Genomic DNA, 27920 nt, shown 5'->3' with positions numbered 1-27920 from the left:
CCGTAGGAGGAGGACAAACAGCGGCTGGTGGTCTGTTTTCATTTTCAATTCCGATTCCAATTCCGTTTTGTGTGCAGGGCGGGCAGGAAAGGAAAGGAAGCGCTTTGTCCATATATATCAGGCAGAGGAAATCCATTGAAAGGATACTTAAACTGGCATCAAAAAGAGATGGGGATATTGGGCAATATGTTGGGCAATTTCTAGCTGTTCTCAGGCTATGCGAGGTATCGCACAGTCGCATACACGCGGCACGCTTTGCCCTTGGTTTGTGGCACCCATGGGACCGCATTGGAATCAACTCTTCATAAGCGGCCTACAGCCCCCCGCCCACCCCTCTTCATTGCAGTCCCTGCGGTCATTATTCACAATTAATTTTAATGGCGGATTGATGGGCGAGTGGGTGCTGGTGTTTTGGGTGTTGCTGCTCTCTCTATTTAAATTTAATGAATTCTCTCTGTGGTTTTTGTGCTACAATGGAAGTGGCCGAAAGTTAAGGCACAACAATCAGTGGCTTCGGCTTCGGCTTCGGCTTCGGCTTTGACATCGTCAGCGACTGAGGCTGCTAGTGCTGCAGGTACAGCACTGTCTCCTGGTTCTCTTTGAGCATCCGCTTCTGCAGGATGCCCTCCAGATGGGCGCTGAACTCGGCTCGGGTGATGCCCCCGCTCAGGTAGATGTCATTCGACATCCATTTGTTACGATGGCCGCTCATTGTAGAAAAGCTGCGCCCCCGCTGGACCTGCACCTGAGCCAAGTGTAGCGGCTCTTCGCTGGCCACCTCTACGCCAGCAAACGTATCCTCGTAGTCATTTTCGTTGGCATTTCCGGACTCATTGCCGACTATGACTAAGCTGAGATCTGCGCTGTCGTCACTGCCGCCACTGCCGCGTAGATAATTGTAGCCAGGCAGCCAGCGACGCAGCAGGCGATCGACTCGTCTAAAAATGCGAGAAAAGAGACCGCCCGAAGAGCTGTCAATGCTGCCGTTGTCGTTGCTGTTTCCGTTGCCGCAGTTCCGCTCATCGTCTCCAAAGATTACATTGCAGATCGACTGTCTGCGCTCAGAGACGATGTTTCCCACGCTTCGATTTTCATTTTCCGTTTCCGTTGCCGTTTCCACTTCCGTTGTTGTTGCCGTTGCTGTGTGCTGATCCCATCCCGTCAATTCTTCCATAGCCACTTGCATCAAAGCCTGTGCCTGTGCCTGTGCCCGTGCCCGTGCCACCGCTGACGCTCTGCTGTTGCATGGTTGCGCTTGCGCCTCCGCTTACGTTTCCATTCTGGCTGGCGACACTGTTACCGATCACCTCCTTCAGTTCGTCAACGCTGCCGCTGGTGCTGGCACTGCCGCTCCCCTTGCCAACAGTCTCTGCTTTCAAGGCGGCGGTGATGGCCGCCTTGAGGGCCGTCTTGGAATGAAGTTCCTGCATACCCCCGGACATGGCTTCGTTCTAGATGGATTCAATTTTGGGATTTAATTTGGAAATAAATTTTTGGAAATATTTTGTGCTAGGTATTTGTATGGAGACTATTCAGACAGTTGGTAGGAAATGATACTAAAGCAGGGCTAGAGAAGCGACTGGCATTATTCGACTAAAACCGCCCCAAACCTCCACATGACACTTTCTTTATGGCTACTGTGATGGGGTTTGTCGACCTTTGTCGACGCTCTCCTACGTTTCGTAATGTGGCAGGGGAATGCGGCTGCAGTGGGCTGCAGTGGGCTGCAGTGGGTTGGGGGTACGTGCAATCCGCACACGGCGTGATTGGTGGCCGCGCATTACGAATGGGGCGGGGGGAGGCGAGTGTGAGTGTGAGTGCCAGCACGAGTACGCGGTCGAGTATGTGCTCAGTGTTCCACGTCCTCTTCTAATGCGACCCCTGAGTGACAGATGCCCCGTTGCAGCGTACAGAAGGATCTCCTGAAGGATGCTTTAATTTAGCAAGAAGAATGCCAAAGCATATATACGAGGATTTATTAGTGTGTGGCTCTATCACAGCTTTCAACTCGTCTTGGGGGTCAACAGCTGAGCGTGAGGCTGCAATTTCTCCTGGCAGTGGACTGAGGGACTCCTCCAGCAAAGACAACTGCAACGACTGGTGCTCCATATGATCCCCAAGGGTACTCAGTGGAACTCCAGCATTAATCTTCCTCCCATGGGCACCCATTTCTGCACCTTGTAAGTGGTCAGCTGCAAACTGGAACCGAACTGCTCCCAGTGGGAGATTCCCAGAGCAGTTCCACTCCCATATGAAGCGTGTCTCCCAAAGGTGCTGTGCCACAGCTGTCTCCCAGAGGTTCCATGACACAGCTGTGCCCCTGAGGCGCTGTGCCACAGCTGGGACCCTCAACTAGGACAGGCTGCACGGAACAATACTGTTTCAGAAATAATGAAACCTGCGTTGAAAGGCGGGCTGGGCCTGACCCAGTTAATGGAATGTGGGATCTCAGTCACAGTCACAGTGACAGTGACAGCCTGCATCTGTACGCGTCTGTGCCACACACACTGTGGCACTGTCTGTGGGCATGTGGGCTGTGTGCTGTGTGCATGTGGGCTTATGTGTATTGCTTCCGTTTCCGGGCAAAATGGAACAAAGGGCTGCACCGACAGGCAGCGGAAAATATTACGCAAGCGAGCGCTTAGCCAGGATCGAGACTGAGACTGAGACGGAGACTGAGGCAGAGCCAAAACCAGAGCCAAGGACACCTTTGTGGAGAGCCTTGTGCACGGCGGAAGTTCAGAGCCCACACATTGAAGGTTGCTCTCCGCCCTGCTCCTGCCACCCCCCCTCCCTAGGGCTATTTCAGGCCTAATTGGGGGTTCCCTTGTGGCCGAACCGAACCGACACGAATCGAATCGATTTCATCTGCATTCCCAGATAGATCCCAACCACAATTAGTGGCGTGCCCCAACCACACGCACACGCACACGCATGGAATGTGGCAGGAATCCACTGATAAGGCTGATGAGGCGCCACATCCCAGTGGATAATTATCCAATTATGGCTGCGGGCTGCGGCTTCTGTCGCTGGGTCGTCATAATTAACACCTGTCACCGTTCCCTAAAATTACATTTCGCACCCTGAACTCAAAGTTAATGGATAGCTGTGGCTCCACCTACAATATTTCATCCGCTGGGTAGTTAAACAAACTATTTCCCAGCGGATAGCAAACGCGGATATCGTCACTGAGCTAAAATCTAAGCTGCCATAAAGCCCGTACGAATGCAATTTATGGTAAACATTGTATGTAACAATATCTCGACTGGTTTATGTATAAATAGATGTAGAAGGGTATTTTAGGGTAGAAAAACTAACTAATATTATCCAATTTCTTCTCAGAGCTAGGGGCGCTGGATTTAATATCCCATGATAAGGATATTATTATCGCATCCCATAAATACCCTCAGGGTGCTGTTGGATTACACCAATAATAGGTGTACCTTTACTTTTATGTGGAAAAAGTGGCGCTTAAGATTTACCTACGCAGATTTTAATACTAAGTCGAATATATTACACGAACTATATGGCTGGCTCTCGTATCGTTTATTACGCCCCTTAACTCTATGCGCAACCAGCAGCCATTACAACTAACCATAAAGCCCTTACGATAAGCAATTTCCTTGTCTGTGCGTTTATAGGCACGCTTTATGGCAAAAGTGTTTATGGTAAACATGGATTATATTAATAATTCCTAGTGAAAGTTCCCTTACGATATAAGGTAATTTTTGGTACTTTAGACTTGGGTGGTTGAACAATTGACTAGGCACTAACCAAGTTCCAAACCGCTAAAAATCATTCAGGGGAAATATTTGCAGGAGAAATCATGAATTTCCCTTTAATTACCCCCTTAAAATTGTCCCAAATTCAGGGGAATATTTACGCTTAGGAAAGAGACTCACTCATCATGAAAATAGCTCACTCGAAAAATTGAGTTTGAGTGTTTTTGATGCCAGTGAACAGGGTATTAAAAAGTATTGAGACGGACTGAATTAAATTGCGATCCTCTAATATCATAGATAAAAAAAAGCGTTTGCTGGTGCACATAGGCAGGTGGGTAGGTGGGCAGGTGGGTAGGTGTGTAGGTGGGTGCAGTCTGCTGGCAGAAGGAGGGGCAATCAAAACGCAGCTGGAGGCATTCTAAAAACAACTCAAGGACTTGGCAGCGCAGCACTCAGGACTTGGACATGGATGGATGGCACTTGGCTCAGTGCTCTGTGCCCTGTGCTCTGGGCGAGGCACCGAGAGCGAGGGGGCTGCGATCAGTGTGCGAAGAGTGTGAAGAGATTTCGGTGCTCCGATGTTGGCCCACTTCCTTTCGGGCTATTCCATGGGACATGTGAGTGAGGGGCCCCAAGCGCTTCCGACCACGTCCGTGTCGGAAAGTTTGTCGACAGCCGTGCCGGCCAATGCTCACAGCGATACTGACCAAATCGAAAACCGAGACGGGGTCTAAGCCAAATGGCACGCGTCGTCGCACTACGTGAGAAATTCAAGGCTCGAGGAAATGAGTTGTCAAGCAGCAGTCCCGTCCAAGTCCAGGTCTGAGTCCGAGTCCGAGTCCAAGTCCGGCAGCAGGTTGCGGGAGTGAAGGCGAAGCCGGAAAAGCCAATTAATTTGACAGCAGGCCATAAACAGGCGGCGACACTGCAGCCAAGGGAAAAGCGCACTCAAGTGGAACAGCGAGGACTCTAGGCGCACGGCACCCCGCTCCAGGTGGAGGCCAGGCCGAACCTGTCACGTATCCGTAGCCGTACCCGTATCCGTGGCCGTACGTAGTGGTAGGTGGCAGTACGTTGAACTCCAGCCAAATGACTCGCTTTCCCATCCCATCATATGCACACAAAAAGTGCCCACGGGACTAGGACCCGGGACTAGGGTATGTGGAGGCAGAAAGGGTCCCCGGGGCTCCCGTCTGTGGGCACCGCAGGAACGTGAACTTTGTGCCGTGCCGACTCATTTGCACTACAAAAGCGGGGCAAGATGACTAAATTAATGAGATTTGCCAGTTAGCAAAGTTGCCCAGCCAAACGGCGAGCAAATAACGAGTGACTCGGGGTCACCGCTTCTTGTGGAGGTCACCCTTCCTTCTGACATGACAGGGGACGACTGCTCGAGGGTTTGCCTGTGGATGGTTTGGCATTAAATAAGATCATCTCTGGAGTATTTCCCATTGTTTGCTTGAGCTGCGAGCCACTGCTGGCCACCTGTTCGAAATAATTCCTGAGATAATCTGCATTTCGCTTTAATCATTTTCCTGTTTTGATCATTAATCTATGTGCATTATTTGTGCAGGTAGTGAGTCTGTATGCTTAGCTTTAATCATCCCCAACAGCTGCAATCTTTTTCTACTGCCGAAGAGTGTCCCTGCCAGCTGCCATTTTCTGGCCAGCCGTTGCAAGCTAGGTGGCTGGGTGGAGTGGAGTGGATCTTGGGTGTTGGCTGTTGGCTGTTGGTTGTTGGGGATAGGAGACCATCAAATACAATCTAATAAGCGGAACGCAGCTACGCTCCAGGCGCCACAACTTTCGAGTCCTTGCAGTTTATCACTTGCCAGGCGCTAAACTGCAAGACTTTGGGGCAAAACTTTGGCCGGGCCATCATAAATCAGCGCGTTGGCTTTCCTGTTAGCCTGTTACCCCCCACCAACTGTCTCCACTGTCCCCTCTGCTCTCTCTGTTTCCGTTTCCTCGCACTGCTTACCAGCGCAAGGCAGCGCCTTCTGCAAGATTCCTCCATTCAGCTTCATTTTTCGAGTTATCATTGATGCAACTTATGCACTAAAAGCGCACTCTTCGAAGGGTGGCTTAGGGGTGTGTGCGGAGGAAAACGCTCTCTTCTAATGGGCACGGGTAACTAATGGAAGTTGCCTGTAGGTCGCCCCATTTTATGACTCTTCATTTTTCACTCCAGCTGCAGCAACATTTTTGGGGTCATGACTCCATACAAAATATTGTCGTTGCTCTCTAGACTCTCTCCCCTCCCCATCCGCAAGCCGCTGACAAATCGGGAAGCCCCCCGCTACAGTATCCTTTTCTGTTGTAGTCGGAGATGGGAATCGGAATCAGAATCGGAATCGCAATCGGATTCCAATGAAGACCCAGGTGCGACCCCAAAAAGTAGGCAGCCAAAAATATGCCGCAACAAAACTGCGGCTGCAAAAATGTGGCAGAAGTGCACGTGGGATGGGGTGGGGTGGTGCACGCCACACAATTGCTGTGGTCATGCCAGGCATTGATAAGGGGAGGTGGGGCGACGGTCGCTGGGTCAGAGGCTCACTAAAAATTTAACAATTTATTAATAAAGCAACAAAATTGTAATTTCTGAATACATTCTTGCTACGAATTTTCGCTTGCGGCGAGAGGGGAGTGCTCTATGGGTGTGTGTTTGTGTGTGTGTGTGTGTGTGTGTGCAACAGCAATAAAAATGCCGAGCGCGTATGCCGTATGCCGTATCCAACTCTTTCTCTCTCCCCCTCTGCCATTTGGAGATGCGTCACAAAAGATATAAAAACATCAAGCCAAACAAAGGGCGAATGAACAGTAGCAGCAGCAGCAGTGGCAGAAGCAGTGGCAGAAGCAGCAGCCGAGGCATGCATCACAGACAGAGTGAGGGAGCAAGCGAGCAATGGAGAGGAAAGGAGAGGAGAGGTGTGGAGAGGGTGTAACAAACAGCCATTTCAATTATTTATTGGAATTTTTACCTACTGACAGCAAACAGAGAAAACAGAGAATACAGAAGCAAAAGGCAGTGCGGCCAAGCGCCCAAAAAAAAGCAATGAAAAAAACAGAAACACACACACACAGACACAAAGAAAAAAAGAAATGCTGGTTATATGTATGTATGCGTAAGCCGAAGCATTAGATACTCTCCAGCACGAATTGTTCCTGAAGGAAGCCATAGAATATTGGCAATGGTAGTGGAAGCAAAAGAAATCGATTTCCATCTATGATTCCACTTAAGATGAACACAAAAATACATACATACATATAAATGTATGTATGTATGTATTTATGCCTCCTCCATTGCAATGGCAAACATCTGCTCCCGCATCGTAATACCCCTCAGCGCAGGGATCCCCAAAAGTGAGGTACAAAAAGTGGCATGGGGCAGGAGAGTGAGTGTCCCGGTGCCTGCAGGGGATGCACAGGAAACAACGCACTGACAGGCGCATGCAATATTGTTAAATAAATGTAAGCAGGCAATAAAGAGCAATAGTGATGCAGCAGGGGCATGCAGCAGCAGCAGCAGCAGCCAATCCACAAAATATGTATTCGAAGGTACAACTGCAATTTTACAATTTTTTACACTCAAAAATAGCCACCCCACCCCCAAGCCGCCCTCAGACTTGTCAGAGTGTCGAGTCCACTGTGGGCTCAATCGTCCTGGCAGGGCAGCAAAAAGATCAGAGCATGCAAATTATTGATAGCAGGTGGCTGCATGGCCAAAGCAGACGCGCGTCAATGCGGCACCAAGTGAAGAAATCAGTGCGGAAAGTGTGGCTTCCGCTCCAGGAACCCAAACCTTTCGAGCCCCGGGAGCCATCAGCATTTATCTGGACGGCGCTCCTGTGCAGGAATACCTCTAGATAGTTCCATTTGTGTCTGATTAATTGCAGCTGCTTCTGGTAGTTGTCCCACAAACACACGACCCTTAGCGCCCCCACACTTTTGACGTTTGACTTTCGCTCGAAAGCCAACAAATTTACCGATAATGCCGGGTCAAAGCTGGCACAAAAACCAGCAGCAGAGAACACAACGAAAAAAAGAACAACCCGAGGATTGCCCATACCGGGATGCCGGATCCCGTAGAGCCCCTCTGGCGAGGCGTGTCCTGCATTCGAATGCTCCGTTTGCTCCTTTTTTTTATTGTTTTTGTTTCGGGTTTTTATGTGGCGCCGTTGTTCATCCTTTCGCCGTTTGGCATTTCATTTTGCAGTTTATCTCGCTGCCATTTCGGTGTCACAAATCTCACATAATATCCAATTGCTATTTAAGGAGATTCCGCCAGTGTGCCCCAACGAGGGGCTCCGATAAGATTACCAGCCGAGCCACACGTTTGTGTTCCGCTCCGCTCCGTTCCGCATTTACCAGGGACAAAACTATGCCCCAGTCCCCGTGCCCTCGTGCCCTTGTGCCCCCGTGCCACCCGATGCTCTCATGTAAAATTTATCACTATTATGCAAAATTGCCAATTTCTGTGCACTGTGGAAGGTGTGCGGCGAGGGAGCGGGCAGGGCAAGTCTGTTTGTTTGGAGCTGTAGCTGTATCTCTCAATGATCCCCTGACCAGCAGTCTGCTGTCAGAAACGCAGACACAAACCCCCCCACTCTATCCCTTCGCTCACCGAAAGCAGCACACCCCCCTGGCCACCCGTGGCCCCCACTGGCCACAAAATTGGGTTCTCTGGTTACGTGTTTGTGTACGGAAAGTTCTTGTTTTGTTCGCCTGTCTCCTGTTGTTGCTCTTGTTACGGGTTTTATATTTTTCGACATATTTTTAAATGAACAAACAAATAAACAGAAAGAAAGAGAGCAGAGCAAAGCGGAGCAGAGCAAGCAGAGCAGAGAGCAAGCAGAGCAGAGAGCAGCAGAGCAGTGCAAGCAGAGCAGAGCAAGCAGAGAAGAGTGCAAAGAAAGGTAAAAGGAAAGATGTGGCTGTGGGTGTGGGCTTGGCTCATGTCTACTTAAAACGGAAAGCGGCCAATTTAATTGTCTCCCATTGAACGAACTGTAATAAATCACATGAATGCAACCCCCCCACCACCCCCAAGCACAGGGAACAGAGCAGAGCAGAAGGAAAGAAAGAAAGATGCGGCGTAAATATTGGATGCACCATCCTTCAGCACACCACCATCTCCGATTGCATGGCACGCGTGTGAGTATCCGACTGAGGCAGCCCCTTTCCCTTTGCTCCACAGCTGTAGCCATATTCTAGCTGGATCCTATGCTCCGTAGCTCTCGTTGCGCTTTTGTTTTGAGTTGCCAATCATAATGCCATTGATTTGCATGATATAATCATACATGATGCCTCTAGCTCTCCGACTCCGACTGGAAAATTGTGCAAACAAATGGGCGGACAGACAGAGCAGACCCTACTTGTCAGTTACCGATGAGAATCCATTCAGTTCTTGGTGGGGCAACTCGTAAATATGCAAATTTTCTGCTCGTTTTTTCCTCTCTGCTTGATTATGGCAAAGGCAAGGAAATTTGTTTGTTCCGATTCCTGGTCAAATACTGGTAAGCAAGGGGGGGACAGGAGACCGGGGAGATCTTTAAGTCAGCTTCAAGCTGCCCCTGCAGCTGCTCTTCAGCAGCCCCCCTACCAACACCCTCGAAGCCACGCACATAATCAAAATTTATTGTGGAAATTAGTCGAAATATTTCATTGCTGCTGCTTTTGGCATCGCTGGTCGTGGGTCTGGGGTCTGGGTTGGTCCGGGTTGGTCCGGGCTCTGGGTTTTGTGTGCTGTGCGCGTTGCGCTGTGTGGCGGGCGGCCTGGAGTTAGTTTGAGCAATTTGTATGCAGAAATTGCAATTAGAAATTTCTGACATTAATAAGCAGCAATTTGTGTACATGACACGACAGACAGAAACAGAGAGAGAGAGAGAGGCAGAGAGGGAGAGAGAGAGAGAGAGAGAGAGAGTCAGAGTGCCAGACCCAGACTAGCGTCCGTGGATGAGGAGCCAGCAAAGCAGAATGCAATAATTTTTGGCCAAAAACTGTTTGCAATTAGAATTGGCAAAACTAGTAACTTTTTGAAGCCAAAAGGAATCATAGCCCAAGCGGAGCAGAACCCTCACTAAAGCACAGATCAGATTCCGAGCTGAATGCGAGAAGAAGGAATTTATTTAGCAGAAGATTGTGCCCTGAATGATGAGCCCGATGGCCACTGGGATGGCCATCCCAGCTACTTCACAGACAGAGGAACACTGGCATGGATACGAGAAGCAGCAGGAGGAGCAGCAGCAGGAGGAGCAGGGCCATATAAAGAGCAAAGTTACCATGACAGCAGAGTCATAAATGCTATTGATAATGAGCCACAGTCGAGGCACTGAGGGGACACAGGAGCCGTGTGCCTGTGCCTGTGCCCTGTGCCACATGGCTAATGCTCGTTGCCTCAAATTGTAAACTGAGACCTGAAACTTTTCATTAACACATGCCAGGAGTGGGTGCCACAGTAGCAGTGAAGTGGAGTGAAGTGGAGTGGAGTGGAGTGGCTGCCACTGTTGGCTGTTGGCTTGTTGGCTTTTGTTGCTGCTGTTGTTGCTGTTGCTGCTGCCTGCCCCAAAACGGGGCCTTTACTTAGCTTAAGCTGTTTTCTCCTGCCCCTGGAGCAAAGTTTTGCTTGCAGCACTTAAATATTTATAAACGAAGCTCGGTCATGGCAGGGAAGGAAGGAAGGAAGCAACCGTAGGACGTGGATAGGGATGCCGATGCCGCTGCTGATGCTGATGGGGCATGCCTCCGATGAGGTGGTGATGAGCAGGAGCAGGTGATGTCCCAGTCCCCCCCTCCCCACCGCCCGCACACAATTTCGTGGCCAAAATCAAATGAATTTCCATTTCTCTTTCCATTTTGCTTTTTCCATTTTCCATTTTACTTTTTCCGCCAACAGAGAATGTAAACAAATTCACACAAATGTATTTGGTCTGTGTGTGTGTATGGGTGGGTGGGTGTGTGAAAAATAATAAACTTTAATATAAAATAGATTATTGATGTTTGCTCTTCGCTGTTTATTTGTTGTTGCCATTGCCATTGTCCTTGGTGCTATCGATGTCCGTGTCCGTGTCCGTGTCCCTGTCGCTGTCCTTGTTGTCTCTGGCTATCCCCAAATGGCGCCACAGTGGGACACACAGAGAAGCTCAAGCCAATCGAAACTTTTCGAGTAGAAAAACAAGTGCCGCGACAGTTTAACGCATCCTGTGGCCAAGCTTCTTATGATTTCTGTTTTTATTTTCAGCTTTATATTCCTGCACTCCAAAAATATAAATTCAGGCAGACCTCCCGCCCTGCCTTTATAGAAATATAAAATATAAAGGATCAAAATGATACCATGGGATGAGCCTATTTTGGACCCACTGTGCCCGGCCGCAGAGATAATATTTCTCCTCGAACAGGCACACACACCGCTGCACTTGTCTATGTGTCGGCATTAAATGCATTAAATTCAATTCAATTGAAAGTAGAGCCGTAGAGCCGTAGAGCGGAGCATGGGCCAGGGAGCGCGGCAGAGGCAGAGGCAGATCCCGGCTCTAATCACCGCCATTTTGCTCTTTTTGCGCTGCTCCCATGGACCTTTTTTCAGGGGCAGGCAAATGGCGTCGCTGCGGCTGGGTCCATAAATAAGGGAAATGCGGGAACCAGCAGCAGGACAGAAGCCTCGCACCAAGCGACCGACAAGAGTGGGCGGCGGAATGGAACAGCTGCTTACCAGCTATACCAGATATCGAAGGGTGGCTAATGAGAGGGGAAGTGGGAGCGAGAGAGGGAGAGTTTTTCAAATAAAAAGCAAAGTTAACAAGTTGTTGGCTTTGGAGCCTCTCTAGCTGCCCCACTCCCACCACTCACTGTATCTCTCATTTTGTGTATGTATGTATGCTATATATATTTATGTATATGTACATATATACAGTGAATGCTCGATAGAGTGGTGCTAAGGTGGACACTAGCGCCAGCATGGCCTCGCTCGTCATGGAACAGCGCCCATCGGTTGGTTGGTGGGGCTTCGACGTAGTGGCTCTAAAGCAAATTGATGGTGCAGCCATTGCATCCCAACGATCTAATAAAAAATGGTGTTTATTTTACGAGTAAAGTATTTTCCGACATTATTTCTCTTCAATCTAATAATGAAGAGTAAACTGGATGCTGTAAAACTTTAAACTAGATTAAAGATATCTGTGGGAGTGCAGCAGGCACTGACTAGGGGCAACTAGTATATGGAATATGGAATATAACAGGCAAATTGCTCTGTTGAATTTTCAGATACGTTGCAGCATATCCATTGGGTTCCGACGCCAAAACCTTTGCTGGCCATCCCGGAGAGTTTTTACTGTTTTTTTTCTAAATCTACTTGAATGTTGTTCAAGCGGTGCCCAGCGGTGGCTTCACTTGCCCCATTCCCCGCACCGCCACCACTTTTCCGCTCAATGAAAAAGGGAAATTGAGAACAAACCCCAGAGCAGCCAGAGATCTTGGTCTCATCTCCCCTTCCCCTCTCTGGTAGTAGCTCTGCTGCCAGCCCCAGTCTCAGTCTCATTCCCCATGCTTTTTATTTGAAGAGGCAAATTTTCAGCTGCTCATCTTTTTCTGATTTTCTTTATGCTCCTGCGACCCCAGGCACCGAAATGCCCCCCTATCCATTTTTGTTAACCTTTTACCGTTCACTTGCGTTATCCTAAATCAACAACAATGACTGGACCCACCCCGCCCCCGCCCCCGCCCATGACCTCACTTTCAGTTTTAGTCCATCGACTGTTACCCCCGTCCCCCCAAAAGCCCCAATTGTGCCAATTGCCTGCCGCTCGTCAGTTAATCAAAGTAAAAGCTGCGCTTCCCACAGCTTGTTCACTCTCGAGTCTCTCTCACTCTCTCTCTCTCCATCTCCATCTCTATCTCCCTCCTTTCTTCCCCTGTAACAATAACAAAAGCTCTGACAAAAGTAAACGCCGCAAGAAGACATAAACAGGAAGTGGAGCAGGGAGAGAGCAGCAGGGGGACACCGAACAGGAGCCACGACCATGATAGAACGTATAGGAGGAAAGACTTGTACAGCCATCAAGCAGGGCATCTTTTGCACTGCCTTACCTTCCTACTTAATATACCTTGAGCAGGACATGCTGCCCATTTCCTCGTGACTTTGGGAATGGCTCCAGCTCTGGCTCCTGCTCTGGCTCCGGCTCCGGCTCCCCCCCTGCTCCTGGCATCATGCCAAAAACTTTTCGACATAGAAAACGGTTTTTCCAGGCTTCCTCTCTTCCTTTCTACTCGACCAATCCCTTTTTGCATTTTGCCAACGATTTGCTCTTGGTTTACTGGGCGTGGAGGCTGAGTACTGGGCTGGGTGGCAAGGTGAGGGGAACCATATTTTAGCGCATCGATGGCGAAATATTTTTCAATTTTTCAACACATTTGGCGCTGGGTGGCAGGCAGCAAAATGCTGCTCATATTTTCACAACCTGTCAACATATATCTTGCCCGAGGGGTTGCCTGGAGGGGGGTGTCGTACACAGACAGAGAATAACAGTGCGAAGAGAGTGCAAGAGAGGAGAGAGAGAGCAGTGGAGAGGGGAGAGTGCTGGATGTGCATTTCTGGCAATGTTGCAACGGCAGCAAAGGAAGGCGGCAGCAGCAGCAGTAGTAGTAAGAGTGGCGGCAGCAACAGTAACAACTACACAAACAGAAACAACAGCAAACAACACTTGTAAAAGTGACGCCGAACCGCCCCCGCCTGCGACGGCCATTTGCCAAACGTTGATTGACAAAGCAGTCAGAGTTTCAGAAAGAGCGAAAGAGTGAGAGCGGGAGCAGGAGTGGAGAGTGGACTGGAGAGAATTTGGTGAGAGTGTGGAGAGGCGAATAGCAGCAGCAGTAGCATATCAGCAGAGTAGCGGTGCACAAGGTGCGTATCAAAACTTTGCATATCGAATGTTCCCATGGCAAGTGAAACCAGTTTAAGCGCAGGAACTTTTGGCACTAAGCCAAAAACCAGAGTATTTAAATACTTACTAATTATGGAAAGCATTTTGGTTTTATTTGTTTAGTGGCCAGTGAGTAAAATATTTTTTGAGTCGCATTGTTTTGATACGCACCTTAGCACGAAGGCGCGCTCAGTGGCTCGTAAATGGGCAAAACACTTTTACAAAGTGCAGCACTATCTCTCTCTCTTTGGAACGTATATGCAGCGGATGGAATGAATGGCAGGGAGAAGTCCGGCGACAGATTAATGCGTTTATGCGTTGTTATTGTCTTGTTCGTCTGAGCTCATTGTCGGCGGCGGGGGCGGGGAATTACTAAGATTGTTTTGCAAGCAGAAGAAGCGCAAAAGGTCAGAAAAACAAAAAAAAGGCATAGAAAGCAGTCACATTGCTACCAAGCAGTGCAGCACATTTGATTGTTTGCAATAGTAGAGCAAGGTGAGTTTTTTTGGGCACACAGTACCCGTACTCTGCTTTGAACAACCATCCATGACCCTTTTACTAAAGCAGTACGGCTGGTCTAGCTAGCATATAAGAAAATAAAAGCAGTAAGCAACATCTAAGCAGTGCTCTGGCTAAGGTTCCTCAAATCAAATTCGATTGAAAATTAGCCAAAAATAATAATTGTTATCTATAAAAGAAAACGAGCGCACACGAAGACTCGAATATATGTAAATCCCATTTAAGTGGCATCCCAGTGACTCCGGTGACACTGCTATCCAATCCAGAGTACTTATCATGTCTCAGACAACAAATCGCATTCACTTAATTCATGATATGGATCTGGGCATAAACTGTAGCTCAGGCTACAGCCTTCATCCTGCCCCCCCCCACTACACTACCGCCCCTAACCTTTACCCCCCTGAGCCCGCGCAGCAACACTCCATTTTTGGCATTCGGCGGCGATTAAGGTGATTTTAAGCGCGCGCGCGTTTTCCGAGCGATTTGATGGCGCTTTTGGTCGCGTCTGATTGCACGGCCAAAGCAATTAAAGTCGCCTCGTAAAGACAGGAATCAAATCGTGACACGCACCCAATACAAACAAGAGGGTGGGTACATGCACATACACATACATACATACATCAATATGTATATGCGTGTGTTTGTGTTGTGCTGTGTTGTATGGGTGTGTGTGTATGGGTGAGTGTGGCTGATGATGATGATTTCTGATGTGCGTGCCTGTGTTTGATTTCAATTTGGTTCGGTTATTGCCTTGGCCAGCGTTGGCCACAAAAAATAATAAGCCAAGCCAAGTCGAATGGATGGATGGATGGTGAATGGTTGGAATGGTTGGAATGGTGGGAAGGTGGATGCCGAGGATGGGCATAAAATGGGGCTTTTCCGGCGTCCGGACACCCCACACCCCACAGCCCACAGCCTCCTTCCCTCGCACTCTGGTCACATGCATGTTAAATGCCGCAACCGAAGTAAGAGCATGAGGACGAGGCGGAGGCGGAGAAGGAGACGGTGGACCACCCCCACCCCGTGCAATGGCATGTGAAAATGCGTTCAATTGAAACTGGGTTACGGCTTACGGACTAAAGGACTACGGGTTACGGGCTACGGGCTACGGGCTACAGCTTGCTGGTTATGGCTTATGGGTTATATGGCTAATGGTGCAGATTGGGTTTTTCGGGATTGGTATTGGGATTGGCATTGAGCAGGACGAGGACGACAACAAGGACGACATCGACGATGGCCGACAATTGGGCAGAGGCAGAGGCTGAGGCAGGGACAGGGGCAAGGGCAGGGTCCAAGCAAGCGGCTTAGGCGGCGGTCAAAGGTCAGGCTGATTGAAATAGATGACGCTGTCGATGCTGCTGCTGCTGGTGCTGGTCTCTGCCAGTTGATAAGGGCGAAATTGACTAATTGATGCTCGGGACAAGGATGGTGGGGGCGGTGGGCGGAGGGGCGACTGCGACTGCGACTGGTGACATTTTGATTGATGTTTGAATAATTTTAATTGGCTTTCGGTTTTTATTTTCTGGTTTTGGTCTGTGGCCTGGCCAAGCAATTCATTGGCCGACTGACGGATTGATTGATTGATTGATTTGGCGGCTGTTTGGTTTGGCAATTGAATTGTTAATTGATTTCAATAATAATTGAGCACCACCAGTGATTGACCCAGTGATTGACGCGCAAAAAAAAGCTCAGTTTGATTGACTAGCGAGTGCATATGCACGCGGATTGACAGACTCAAATGGATTGATATATGTACATACAAATGTATGTGTGATTATGATTTGCTTTCGTTGTTTTGCTGATATGAATGGTGATTGAGTCGCGACACCGATGGAACTCAACATGGGGGAATGGGAATGGGTTGTTGGCTGTTGTGATTGATAGGCACAGATTGATGTCTTAGTGTTAGTCTAGTTTTGGCTTGTTTTTGCGTGGCTGTGCAGTCATTTCTGAATGAGCTAAAGCTCATTGCATTTCCTGATTCTGGTTTATTTATTTATTTCCACTGCTGGTAGGCAGAGGAATTTCAATTGAGTGATGGATGAGCCGGAGTTGAAATGATGTTGGGCCTGAAGCTGCTCTGCACTGCTTGCCCAAGGAAAAAAGTGAAAATTCAAAATACTTGCAGGCAGTGTACGAGTACGTGTGTGTATGAGTAGCTCTGGGACAACTCTGGCAATCCATGGAATAATAACGTGCGCTTCTTTTTCAGTTTTAAGCCGCTCCCACCTTTTCAATTTTGGTTCCAACGTTAAATGAAAAGAAACCAGAGATGGTCAAGTAGCAGTAGCAGCTGGAGCTGGAGCTGGCCAATCAGAAGGAGTCGCAGCCGTGGACCGAGCCGTAGAAACCGACAGAGTCGCTGGCTAACTCAGTCCAACAAATGTTGTTGATGCAAGTTTGTCAGCAGTTAGCATAATAATTCGTGCAGTTATGTGCGTAAAATATGTGTAACCTCACCCCAATATATTGCCATTATCTACTCACATGGAATGTGTCGATCGGGCGGACAGCGCCAGAGGCCTCCTGCGGCTGGGCCTTCTTCTTCTGATTGCGCTTCATTGGAATTTTGTCTGCACCAGCTGTAAAACACAAAGGTAAATCACTTCCACTCCCACTCCCACTACAGCCTTCCGCCTTCTGCCTTTGTCTAATATTACTCATCCGTTTCTTGGCTGCAGTTGTTTGTGTCGCTTAAAGGTTGTGTTGTGTTGGTTTGAATTCTTTTATTGTATTTAGCTGTTGCTGAATCCAAGTAGCCGTACATACATGTGTATAGAACATTTGCGGACAACAATCGAATCATATGTCCATCAGCCTGCAGCCCTCTGGGTGGGTGGCCCCTTCACCCCGCCTTGTGCAAGGCAAACACATATTTGGCATTCAACTCAATTATGGAAAACACATGGAAAATGTACATGTATTTGATGCATTTATTTCATTTCATTTCATTTCATTTCATTTCATTTTATTCCTATTAGTTGTAAAATGATGACTCTCGGCGGAATTATGTCGACAGATAAGCGAAATAACTACGCTGCCAAAATGAATGCCAAAAGTGCCTGAAATATGATTGATTGATGGAAAAGCAAGCCCCATCCTCCCACTTGCAGCGCCCTGCATGGGCAGTGCGAGTGCTGATGGATTCCTGATTGATACGCGCCCATGAAGCGGCCTCCTCCATTAGCATCCTCCAGCATCCACTATCTTTCTATCCTCCTGCCCATTTGCCGCTGCTAATTGCCTAATGACTGACTGCAACGAACTAGGGGCGTGACAGGGGCGCAGCCTTGCTGGAGCCGCAAATGGTTGCGTGCCCACGCACCCCACCCCATCATTATCCGCCGCCTGCCCGCGCCCACCGCAGCACGCCCAAACAAAACCGATGGATGCCTCTCGGTTTAAGCACAAACAAATGCATCCGGAAAAAGCGACGGCGAACAAAAAAGGGGGCACACAGGAACAACCAGGAGCAACACAGATCCATCCGACTAACGAACCAACGCTCAGAGAACTCTCGAAATTTACTATTACAGCCATGGCCTATGAATCATGCGATAATCACTATGTTCATGTGCCATATTGTACTCGAAGCAACGCTCTATGGAACTCTTTACACTCTGGCAGGGTATACTCGTGATGAACAGCAACAGCCAACAGAAAATGGCTTGCAACAATGCAACAATCTCCCTACAACATCCACTTCTGTTTAACCCCTGACTTACACTCCCCCACCACGGCGGACAATGACAAAACGTTACACATTTTACCCGCTATTAATTTTGGGCAAAAATAACAAAAAAAACTGCAAAAAGGGCTGCGCTCTGCCCAGGAGCCGCAGCTTAAATACCCTTAAAGAGTGATCAAGATATATGGCATATTTGGTTAATTTCGATACGAAACTATTAGATTATAGATCGCACAGTTCAGTTATCCATTTGCGATGGTTCCAGCTATCGTTCGGTGCTGCATTTAAGTGGCTGACTTGCTCACTTTTGTGTCTGATACTCAAAGGGAATATTGTGAGTATCTACTACATGATCTATTTATTGAACAAATTGGAGTATTGGATTAGAGCTAGAGCTCCTATACCTAGCGCTATATCCCCGTATCCCAATCGAAGAATTTCTGTTTGAATTCAGCACAAAATGTTCTAAGTTTAGGAGAAGATTTTTAAGGCTTTTGAGTCGCATTTTTCATGCTTTAATTAGTTTATCGATTAAGCAAAAATTCCTGTAATATTCTTCAGGTTAATATGACAAATCGAAACAGCATTTAAGCTGAGGTTAAGGCTTCGAAATTGGATCAACAATTCTTAGCTGCATATCCCACCTTGTAGACTGGAGATGTACCCTCGGACAGAGTATGCGTATGCCATTCAAAATAAAGAGCTGCTGAAAATAACGGGGGGAATGCGAACAGGGATGGGCAAAACTATGGAGGGAAAACTTTTTGGCTTTGGCTCGGGCTTCGGCTTTGGCTTTGGCTTTATCCCCCCCATTCAGCGATGACGGCAGCAACAACGGCGACAACGGCAGCAGCAGCAGCAGCAGCAGCGACATAACTTTTGTGGACAAACAAATATGGGGCGGTGCCGCATAGGGGATGTGCATGTGCATGTCAATGGGGTGGGGGTCGTGGTGGGGGTGTTGGTTGGGTGAGGCATCAGCAGACTGTGGGCGTGTGATGGAGAGCGGAGAGCGGAGAGAGAACTGAACGGATTGTCGGTGGCCCTGCCCTAAATGGTAGGAGGGGCGCACACAAAAATAATTATCAGCGCGGTGATTTGCAACAAGCGAAACAGCAGCAGCAGCAGCAGCAGCAGCAGCGGCAACAACAAATCACTTACTGCCACTACGTTTACCGTTTGTTGCCGCACCAGAGAAGCGTCTGTGCCCCATGCGCCGATGTGCCCCCTATGCGCCCCATGCCACAGGCATTCGACGCTGCAGCAGCAGCCAACAGCAGCCAACAGCAGCCAGCAACATCAGCGATGATTCCATTTTGCTGTGGATTGTGTTTTTGCTATTTGCCGGAAAGCGCATAAAAAGCATAAGCGCGTAAATAAAGTCAACCTCATTTATTTTGAATATAAACTACATTTTTTACGACTGCCAGCCGCAGTGGCAGAAGCAGTCTTCCCTCCACACGCCACACACCCCCCACACGCCACACTCCACACTCCAAGAAGCCACGAAGTCAAAGCACTTTGCAACAGTCGCCCGGTGGCAGGTTGGCGACGACAACCTGCCACAATCCTCGCCCGTAAAGAGCACCTCAGCTATGGCGCTGTACCTGAGCATCCCCTCGGTGGAAGCTGCTGCTGCTGCAGCTGCCGACTGCAGACGGACTCAACTTTTTCTCGCAACACTTTGATTTGCCACACAAATTCGGTGATGCCTCAGTGCCCATCGATGGTCTGGAGAGTGCTGTGCAGCGACCTTGCTGGCCAAATGCAAAATCATTTGCTCTTCGCGCTTCATTTGGCTTTAATCAGGGAAAATCTATCCACAAAGCGACGCTCAGTGGAGCTCCCCCCCCCGCTTGGATCTCAAGCCCCAAACGATGCATGGGATCTATCAAGATACTCACAGTTGGATCTGCAATGGCTGCTGCTGCTGCTGCTGCCGACTGCCGATCTCCATTAGGCCAAAAGACTTTCGCTCCAAGGGCATGCGGAAGTCGCCTCCTGTTTCGGTTTCCTGCTGGCCATTGTTTGTTGCTCCTGCTGCACGCTTGTTGGTTTTATTACGCATTGTTGTCATCCCATCTTGTCTTGCGCCACAGACTCTCTTCCCAAAAGGTAAGCAACGTTTTATTGAGGTCTCGACATTAAGCGGCAGGCAGGCAGCAACAAAAAACGGTGGCATACTGAATGAAGTGGTGAGGGGGCGGGGGTGCTAAGGGGGTGCTGGTGGTACTTCCTGCCTGACTGTTTGAGGATATAGTTCATTGCCGCCTGTCGCCTTTGTCGCTCTTCCCTTCCTGTTTGTTTGCCCTGCGAAAATCTCTGCGCCCGAAAGCTGAAAGACACAGAAAAAAATAGTAAAAAAAAAGAGAAAAAGAAGAGGAGACAGGGAGAGAGGTAGAGAGAGAGCGATGAGAGAGGGGGAGAGAGAGTGAGAGAATGCATTTGTCATGACCTCGAAACGGAAACAATTGAAAAAAGCTTTTCCTATCGCCGCGTGGCGGCTATGACCGTGTACGGACAACGAATTCGGTTTGTCATCGTCATTTTGGGGTCGTCAGGGTTCAGGGGTCGAGGGGTCGGTGGGTCGGGGGGTCGGGGGGCGTCGTCAGGCTGTAACACACACCGAAAAATGCAACTGACATAGAAAAACGGCTGCCTTCAGCTCTCCCTCTCTGCACAGAACCGGAGCACGAGAACGAGTACGAGTATATACAGCAGAGTATATATACTATATATGTATATATACATATATTGTCTATATGAAGTCCCCTTTTTGGTGTACAATGCAATGGACTTGGGTGCAGGGGTCTCGGGCTTCCAGGGGGTTCCACGGGCGGCAGGGCAGGACATCAGCAAAAACATTCAACTTACTGCCAAGAAAATTCCTTCGTTTTTATTCTCTCTATGTGTGTGTGTCTGTGTGTGTGTGTGTTTTCTTTTGACCCCACTCTCTGTCTTTCTGTTTCTGTGTCCTGCCTCGTGCTGCTCTCCTCTCCTCTTCTCTTCTCTCCGTTGATGGGCAAAGTCGACTGCCAAAGGCGCAAAAATGGAAACGGAGCGGCGCATGGTCTCTGGGCCTCCTTCTCCTTCTCCTACTCCTCCTCCTCCTCCTTCTGCCACCCAACTTAGATTTCAGATTTTAACGGGTTAGCCCGGGTTGTCCGAGCAGGTTGACATCCAACAACCAGCACGCACTGCTGACCCGCAACGATGCGGACGATGGCTCCAGCCAGGAACTGGATCCACTGGCAAATTGGTCTTCATTCAGTAGTTCTTGGAGAACGGGGCAGCTGGATGGGCCTGTGCGTGTGAGGACTGTGCGAACTGGTTCCTGCCTGCTGGATGGGTGGAGGGGTGTGCAGTGGATCTTGAACTCGTTTTGGCACAGCACCAACTTCAAATTAATTGCGCTTCAACTTCATTATTTTGCATGCCTGAACATGTTTGCTTTGGCATTGCCCTGCCTGCCTGCCAGCCTGCCAGCCTGGCTGCCTTGCTGCCTGCCTCCCACTACCGATTCCTGACTCCCATGCCATGATGATGGCTCCACACTCCTTTAGCTTTCGTTTTCCTTTGGGCCTGACACCATTTTGCGCTTGGTCAATATTTCAAACAGATTAGAGAGGCAACGAAATGCGCCTTAATTGAATGGCTCTGGTTGTGGTGGTTGCTCTCCAACTACGCTAAGGCAGCATCTCGCAGCTGCTCCGTACAAGACATACATATTTAATGAGCCACCGACACGTCGCGACGCAACGCAACGCAACGCATCGCAGCTAGTGGCTGAAGGCTGAAGCATGCCACAGGCAGCAAGCACATGTGGGTCGGGTCGGATCGGGTCGGATGGGGTCTTCTTTCTTCTTGTCTTTTCCTGCCCACAGGCACGCACTTTCACTCTCTCTCTCTCTCTCTCTCTGTCTTCGTTTATGCGGCACATACAGAAAATATTGATGAGAAAATTCGATTTCAAAGTGGATTTAAACTGATTAAAGATGAGCAACACTCGGCTGACTGGGTGGAGGCAATCATTTTGAATATTCCAACATGAATGCCAGGCTCTTGGACTGCAGATTGCTGATCAGCAGCATTCCCTGATAAAATCAACCCTGTCTGCAGCTAACCCACTCCGTGAGAGGGGGAGAGGCAATAAAATACTCGCACTGCACTCGCATCTGGACTGGCAATTGGCTGGCGCGACTAGTGGGTGTCTGTCTGTCGGTGGCAGGCGCCTCTTTTAATGCCAGAAATATGTACTCGTATTCCGGGCTGTGTGTGTGTGTGTGTATTTCCTTGCTGCAAACACGATATTTATTAATCTGCCTGCAACTTAATTGAAATATCCCGCTTTGCGGACAGCCCATGAACGGTGGGCCACGGCACAGCCCCAGTCCCAGCCCCAGCCCCAGTCACAGCCCCAGCCCCACTACCGCACTCCCGCTTCGGGCATCGTTAGTGGCACCTTCGAGGCGTCACGCACCAAAGCCAAAGCCACGCTCTCACACGTGCACACGCACACACACGCATACACCCACAGCACACACACACACACACACACACACACAGCACATACCCACCCCGCCTAGTTGTACGTAAGCCGAAACATAAATTTCGTTAATCATTGAACTGGAAATTTAATAGCCCCAGCCATAGCTATACGCTTGCCCCAGCAAGGATGCAGGGGGGGCAAAATGGCATGAAGCGAATGCCCCCCCCAGCCTCCCCTCGTGCCACTGCCTCTTTCTGCCATCGTTTGGCCGCAGTGCAGTTAAAGTTTCTTCCGCAACAAAGCGCAGAAATAAGGAAAACGCGAGGAGACGCCCAAGAAAGACGAGGCAAGGCAGCTGCAGTCCCCTCCCCATCCCACACAGAGCCAAAAGCCAACCGATACAGCGATGATATAGTGATCCGCATTCCCGTCACCTTTTTTCGTTTGGCCTGGAACCTGCAATTTGTGAGCAGACTTCTGGTCGAATGCCCGCGGTGCCCGGGTAGGGTATAATCGCGTTATAGAAGCAGAGAAAATCCCACTCCACGGAGCACGTAGCATTTGTCTGGGAATGGACCCGAGTCAAGACGGCAAGGGCGAGGGCGTGGGTCGAGGGCTGGGGCGAGGGCTGGGGCGTGGGCGTGGGTCTAGTGTTTCGCCTAAAACTACGTCAAAATATATAATCGACATTTTGTTAAGAGACTTGATGCACCCTACCCTTGCCTCCCTCCCGGGGGGTACTGCTGCACGTACCTAATTCAATCTGCCTGCTCTTGAGTCGCGTCCCCTTGTCAGTGCAGCAGCAATGGGGCAGCAGCCGTGGGGCAAGTGAAAATCTCCATAGTTATTTGACCATTATTATGCGTATAATGAGAGTTGGCCAAAACTTCGAAACAAAAAGATGCCCCGGGCAATGGCAGGGGGAGAGCGAGAGCCCCAAAGTCAAGACCGGCCATGGCATGTGCCATAGATCAGCGGGGAGATAGAGCATCTGTGCAGCCCAGGACACGGAATTTGACTGGCAGGAGATGAAATGTTGGGGGCCTTTCCATCCATTCGGTTTGGATTTATGTCGAGCTACCTGTGGCTCTCGTTCCTTCCGGTTTCTGTCTTTATTTAAGATTTCCCGGTTTTTTTTTCATTTCAAAAACAAAAGCAAAGTAAGAATTGCAGTGTTGCACAGTGCAGCGTAGTGTTGGGCAGCGCGAGAGAGCGGCACAGCCTATCTGCGAGTGCTGGACAGTACTGCTGGCCGTCTCGGAACTAACTCGAACTTGAGACGACACTTGTTTAGACTTGAAAAATGAAGTTGGCCTTACGACCGGGCAGAATGCTGCGCCCGAAAATGCTTTGTACTCGCCTCGAAAGCTTTGGTGCCATAAATCAATGCGGGACCTTTTCTTTTGGACCGCTCGGAGACCATGTCTCAGAGGGTAAAAATGCTATTAACAGATGTGTGCTTAACTGCAGCTGAGCGGGTTCAGGGGTGCTCGGGGGTGCTCGGCGCGAACATAAAATAAACTGAAAGCCGTTTCAGCTTAAACAGTTCCGATCCGATTCGCCATCGCCTCGGCGTCTTGTGTGCCACATTCAATGGCCCCAACACGGACGCGGTGACTGAGATTGGAACGCAGATGGAAACGAAGACGGCGACGGGGTGAGAAAAAGCACTGCTGGAAACCTGACCGTAAAGCGCACTGCCTCAGCATCAGCACCAGCACCAGCCTCAACCAGCAATTGCGAGAGTGCCGTGCCGAGCCGTGCCACAAGCAGCCTCAGAGAAGGAGCTTGTGCCGTTTGCTGTTGCTGCTGCTGCAATCGAAATAGCCCACAGCCCTGCCCTGCCTTGCCCTGCCATGCCCTGCCCTGCCATGCCATGGCTCGGACCCAGTTCATTGTTGCACTAAGGTTTTTGCCCAGCCGAGTCACACCATAAATGCCAAGCACCCCATTGCCGCGTACACTGAGAGAAACGGTCGAGTCCTGCTCTGTGCTATGAGGGTGCATTGGGCAAGTTCTAGAGATGATTTTGTGCAGTGTTGGCTGTCCCAACGCCTTGCGACACTTGACTGGACGATGTTGACTGCTTTTGGCAGGGCTCCGGCTCCGGCTCCGGCTCCTGCTTCGGCTTCAGTTCCTGTTCTAACTGTGTCTCCATCTCCGGCTGCCGCTGCTGCTGCCGCTTCTGTTTCAGTTTCTAATTCTGATTCTGCTTCTGCCTCTGATGCTGTTCCGTTCTGTTGTGGCAGTTCTGTCTTATTAGGATAACTCACCTAAGTGTTGTCCTTGCAGCGTCTAGAGCTGTTCCGGGTTCTGTTCTGCTATTGCCTTTGCCGTTGCCGTTGCCGTTCCACACCCATTTGCCATCTCCGGATCCGAGCAGGGCCTACGCGCGCCAGGCCAATGGACTCCATTCAATTTGCTCAGCGTTGCCGTCGTCGTCAGACAAATACCAGCAAATGGAAAGAAAAACAACAGAAAAAAAAGAACAGAGGGTTCCGCAGTCGAATGCCGATAGTGTTGATACCCTTGCCGGATTAGATCAATCGGAAATTCATTTGCGAACTCACAAAGAGGTAGATCTCAGCCAGCAACTGCCAGAAGCTCAGACATTGAGATCTATAGAATATGGAACATATGGAAGTTTAGGATTATATATACTGTATACCCTATAATACTCTAGAATACACACACGCACAGCACAGCACAGCACAGAGAGAGAGAGAGAAAGGAAGAGGAAGAGAGGACTGTGGGCAAATAGTTTGGGTAAACAGGAACAACAGCAGCGGGACGAACAAGAGAGGATGCGGAAACGGGTACTGGGATAGGGATTGGGAATGGGATTGGGATTGGGAATGAGAATGAGTGGGATGAGAAGGAAAACAACAACGGCCAACGGCACCCTTCATATTTGCTTAGCTCTCCATCCACATGTGTGTGTGTGTGTGTGTGTGTGTGTAATGTTAGTTAGTTATATACAAACATGTGAACAAGTGGATCCACATAGGCGGTTATGTAGCCGGTAGGAAAGCACCCTAGTCTCGGTTGGTTAGTCCTTCACTCACTCCGTCACTCCGTCACTCCATCCGACAGTTCGTCACTCCCGATGGCAGATGAAGAGCCAGTGGACTCGGACCAGTACCAGAGCCTGAGCCAGGCCCCATTGCCTATTGACAATCGATGAAATGTGATAAAGAGTTGCTTAAATATTGATAAGCAGCCCAAATGGTATCCCCCCCGCACTCGATGGGCATTGTTCAAATTCGCCCCGTTTTGGCAGCAAATTCCGTGGAAATCAACACAAATTTATCAAATTTACAATAGAAATACATGCATAATGGAATCATCAATTATTTGGCCTGGCTAAGCGGGATTTTCATCGCTTTTCCGATGCAGTTTCCTGCTCCGATCACTGGGAGTATTCAAATTGTGTGGAACTGCCACCGAGCGCCTAGCAGTGCTTAACATGCAGCTTAGTCCCACAGTTAATTAAAGCCCAGTCCCGATAAATAAGTCACCATCGCCACGGGTGGGGTCACTGGTCGGTGCGCTGCCAGGGTGCTGTAATTTATATTCATAATTCCTGCAATTGTTTAATATTTTTTCAGAGCTCATGGCTAGTATTTTTAATCTTTGCGCGTGTTTTTTTTCTCGCCCACATTTATTCGATTCCATTGCCTGCGACCCGAGCCACTCCCTTCTGTTCCGTTCATTTGCTTTTCAAATTTAACTTCCATTGTGGCAGGGCTCGGTGGCACTTCTACTTTGGCCACGCCACGCCACGCCAAGCCACCCTGTGGCATGGCTCTATGGCCGCTTCCTGTGGCTTTTTGACTTTATTAAAACTAATTTTATTTTTATCTTTTTTATCTTTTCATTTTGTGATACATTTTTTCTATTCAACATCGAGTTTGTTTTTTTTTTGTTTTACTGCCGGCTCGTCGTCCTGGTGCTCCTGGTGCTCCTGGTGCTCCTGTGGCTACTGTAACTGTAAGTGCTCCTGATCCCGCTCTAACTGTGTCCGTTGCTATGCGATTTTCATTTCATGCTCCGCTTTTTTTACGGCTCCCTCTCTCCGGCTAGGCCCGCTTTATAGGCCAAAATGCACGAAATAATTTTCATAATAAAAGAAAACAAAAAGAAAATGGTCCAAAAGGCACACAGCAAAAACAAAAGATAGAACGAAAGATATTCTGGCAGACAAGCGGACGGACAGACGAACGAACGGACACACGAACACCCGGACAAACAGATGGACGGACGCACGGACGAGAAACGGAACTACGGCATTCCGCAAAACAGCGGAACAGTCAACGGATGGCAAAAGTAACCCAAAAAAAAAAATAAAAAAAAAAAACAGGGCAACGAGAAGTTCACGGTTAAGTACTGTTTCCAGTGCACCATGCACTTGGCGCGCTGCTTGCAATTGCACTGCTTGCTGATTAAGATGAGCCCACTGTACCGAACGAACTGTACATTCGTTGTCAAGCTGCCAGTGCCCCTGTGAGAGCAGTAAAGCTGCACTTCTTGCAGCTCCAATGGCAGCGCAACCTCCAGAGCATCGTTAGCAAAATGCAAAGTTCCAGCCACTTGATTCGATTAAATAGATGCTGTACCTTTCGGTCGGATGAGAGAGAACACCTCGACTACCACGCAAAACAAATAGCTTTCCAAAGTTTTCCCACCGGCATATTTTCGATTAAAAAAGATGAAAGACCGAGCGGTACAGCTGCCCCCCGTTTCCAGGTCAACTTTTCGAGATAACCAAAATCCAATAGATAAGCATCTTTGGAGGACTTTGCGAACTATTCCATTTCAGTACCCGTTTGGGCACCCTATAATCGCCTGAATTTTATTTGCATACTTTTGCAAGCCGCCTCGCAAATGATTTAAAATGATAATTTAGCCAAGCTGGAGTCCGGGACTGGCACTGGCACCGGCACCAGACCGGACTGTACTACTAAGCCGCAACGGAGTGGGGGCAAGAAATGAACGAAAAAGGAATGGAATGGACTGGACTGGGTGCCGGATTCGGGGGCGGCATGTAATTTTGCTTTTTCGTAATTTCAATTAAAATTATTCCACGAGCTCCGGCCGCAGATGAGCGTGCCATGAACGCTGCAAGAATGCTGCTGTAGGCGGCTGTATGTGTCTGTGTGTGTTTGTATAGAGGGATGTCCAGAAAGAGAGAGAGAGAAAAAAAAAACGTTTGTAGCTCCTATAAAAGCAAACAATCGAGCGGCAAGTTTACAGCTACATAAGTAATACGCACTCGCCGCCTAATGGGCCGACGTTAAAGCTTGTAGCAGAGGCAGGAACTAGTATACGCTGACTCTGCTGCCTTGGGCCAGGGTATATTAGACAGAAGGTAAAGGTAAGGTAAGATCGGCTTCCATATGGCAGTCTGCCAGTCTGCAGTGGGAGTAGAACACAAAGGATGGCTGCCCCAACCTTCTGTTGCACATGCCATGCTGTGTGTGGACAACCCCAGCTTGGCAACTTTCTCTGGCCCCTGTCCTGGCTTTTCTTACTCTGCCCAGGCGTCGACAGTCCATCAGGCGGCAGTCGACATCCCAGAGCGCCAT

At 49.1% G+C, this 27920-nt stretch overlaps 1 protein-coding gene across 1 annotated transcript; it reads right to left on the bottom strand.

Moving 5' to 3' along the window:
- Positions 1-562: 562 nt before the first annotated feature.
- Positions 563-27920, bottom strand: LOC111071948. Its single transcript, XM_041593487.1, has 3 exons — positions 27867-27920; positions 1301-1451; positions 563-1233 (listed from the first exon to the last, which is right to left on the bottom strand). The coding sequence occupies exons 1-3, from the start codon at positions 27918-27920 to the stop codon at positions 563-565; spliced, it is 876 nt and encodes a 291-aa protein (XP_041449421.1).

This window comes from Drosophila obscura, unplaced genomic scaffold, assembly GCF_018151105.1.
Source record: "Drosophila obscura isolate BZ-5 IFL unplaced genomic scaffold, ASM1815110v1 contig_190, whole genome shotgun sequence".
Taxonomy (NCBI): Eukaryota; Metazoa; Arthropoda; class Insecta; order Diptera; family Drosophilidae; genus Drosophila; species Drosophila obscura.
The sequence above is the reverse complement of the archived record's forward strand: the minus strand, read 5'-3'. Positions and strand labels throughout refer to the sequence as shown.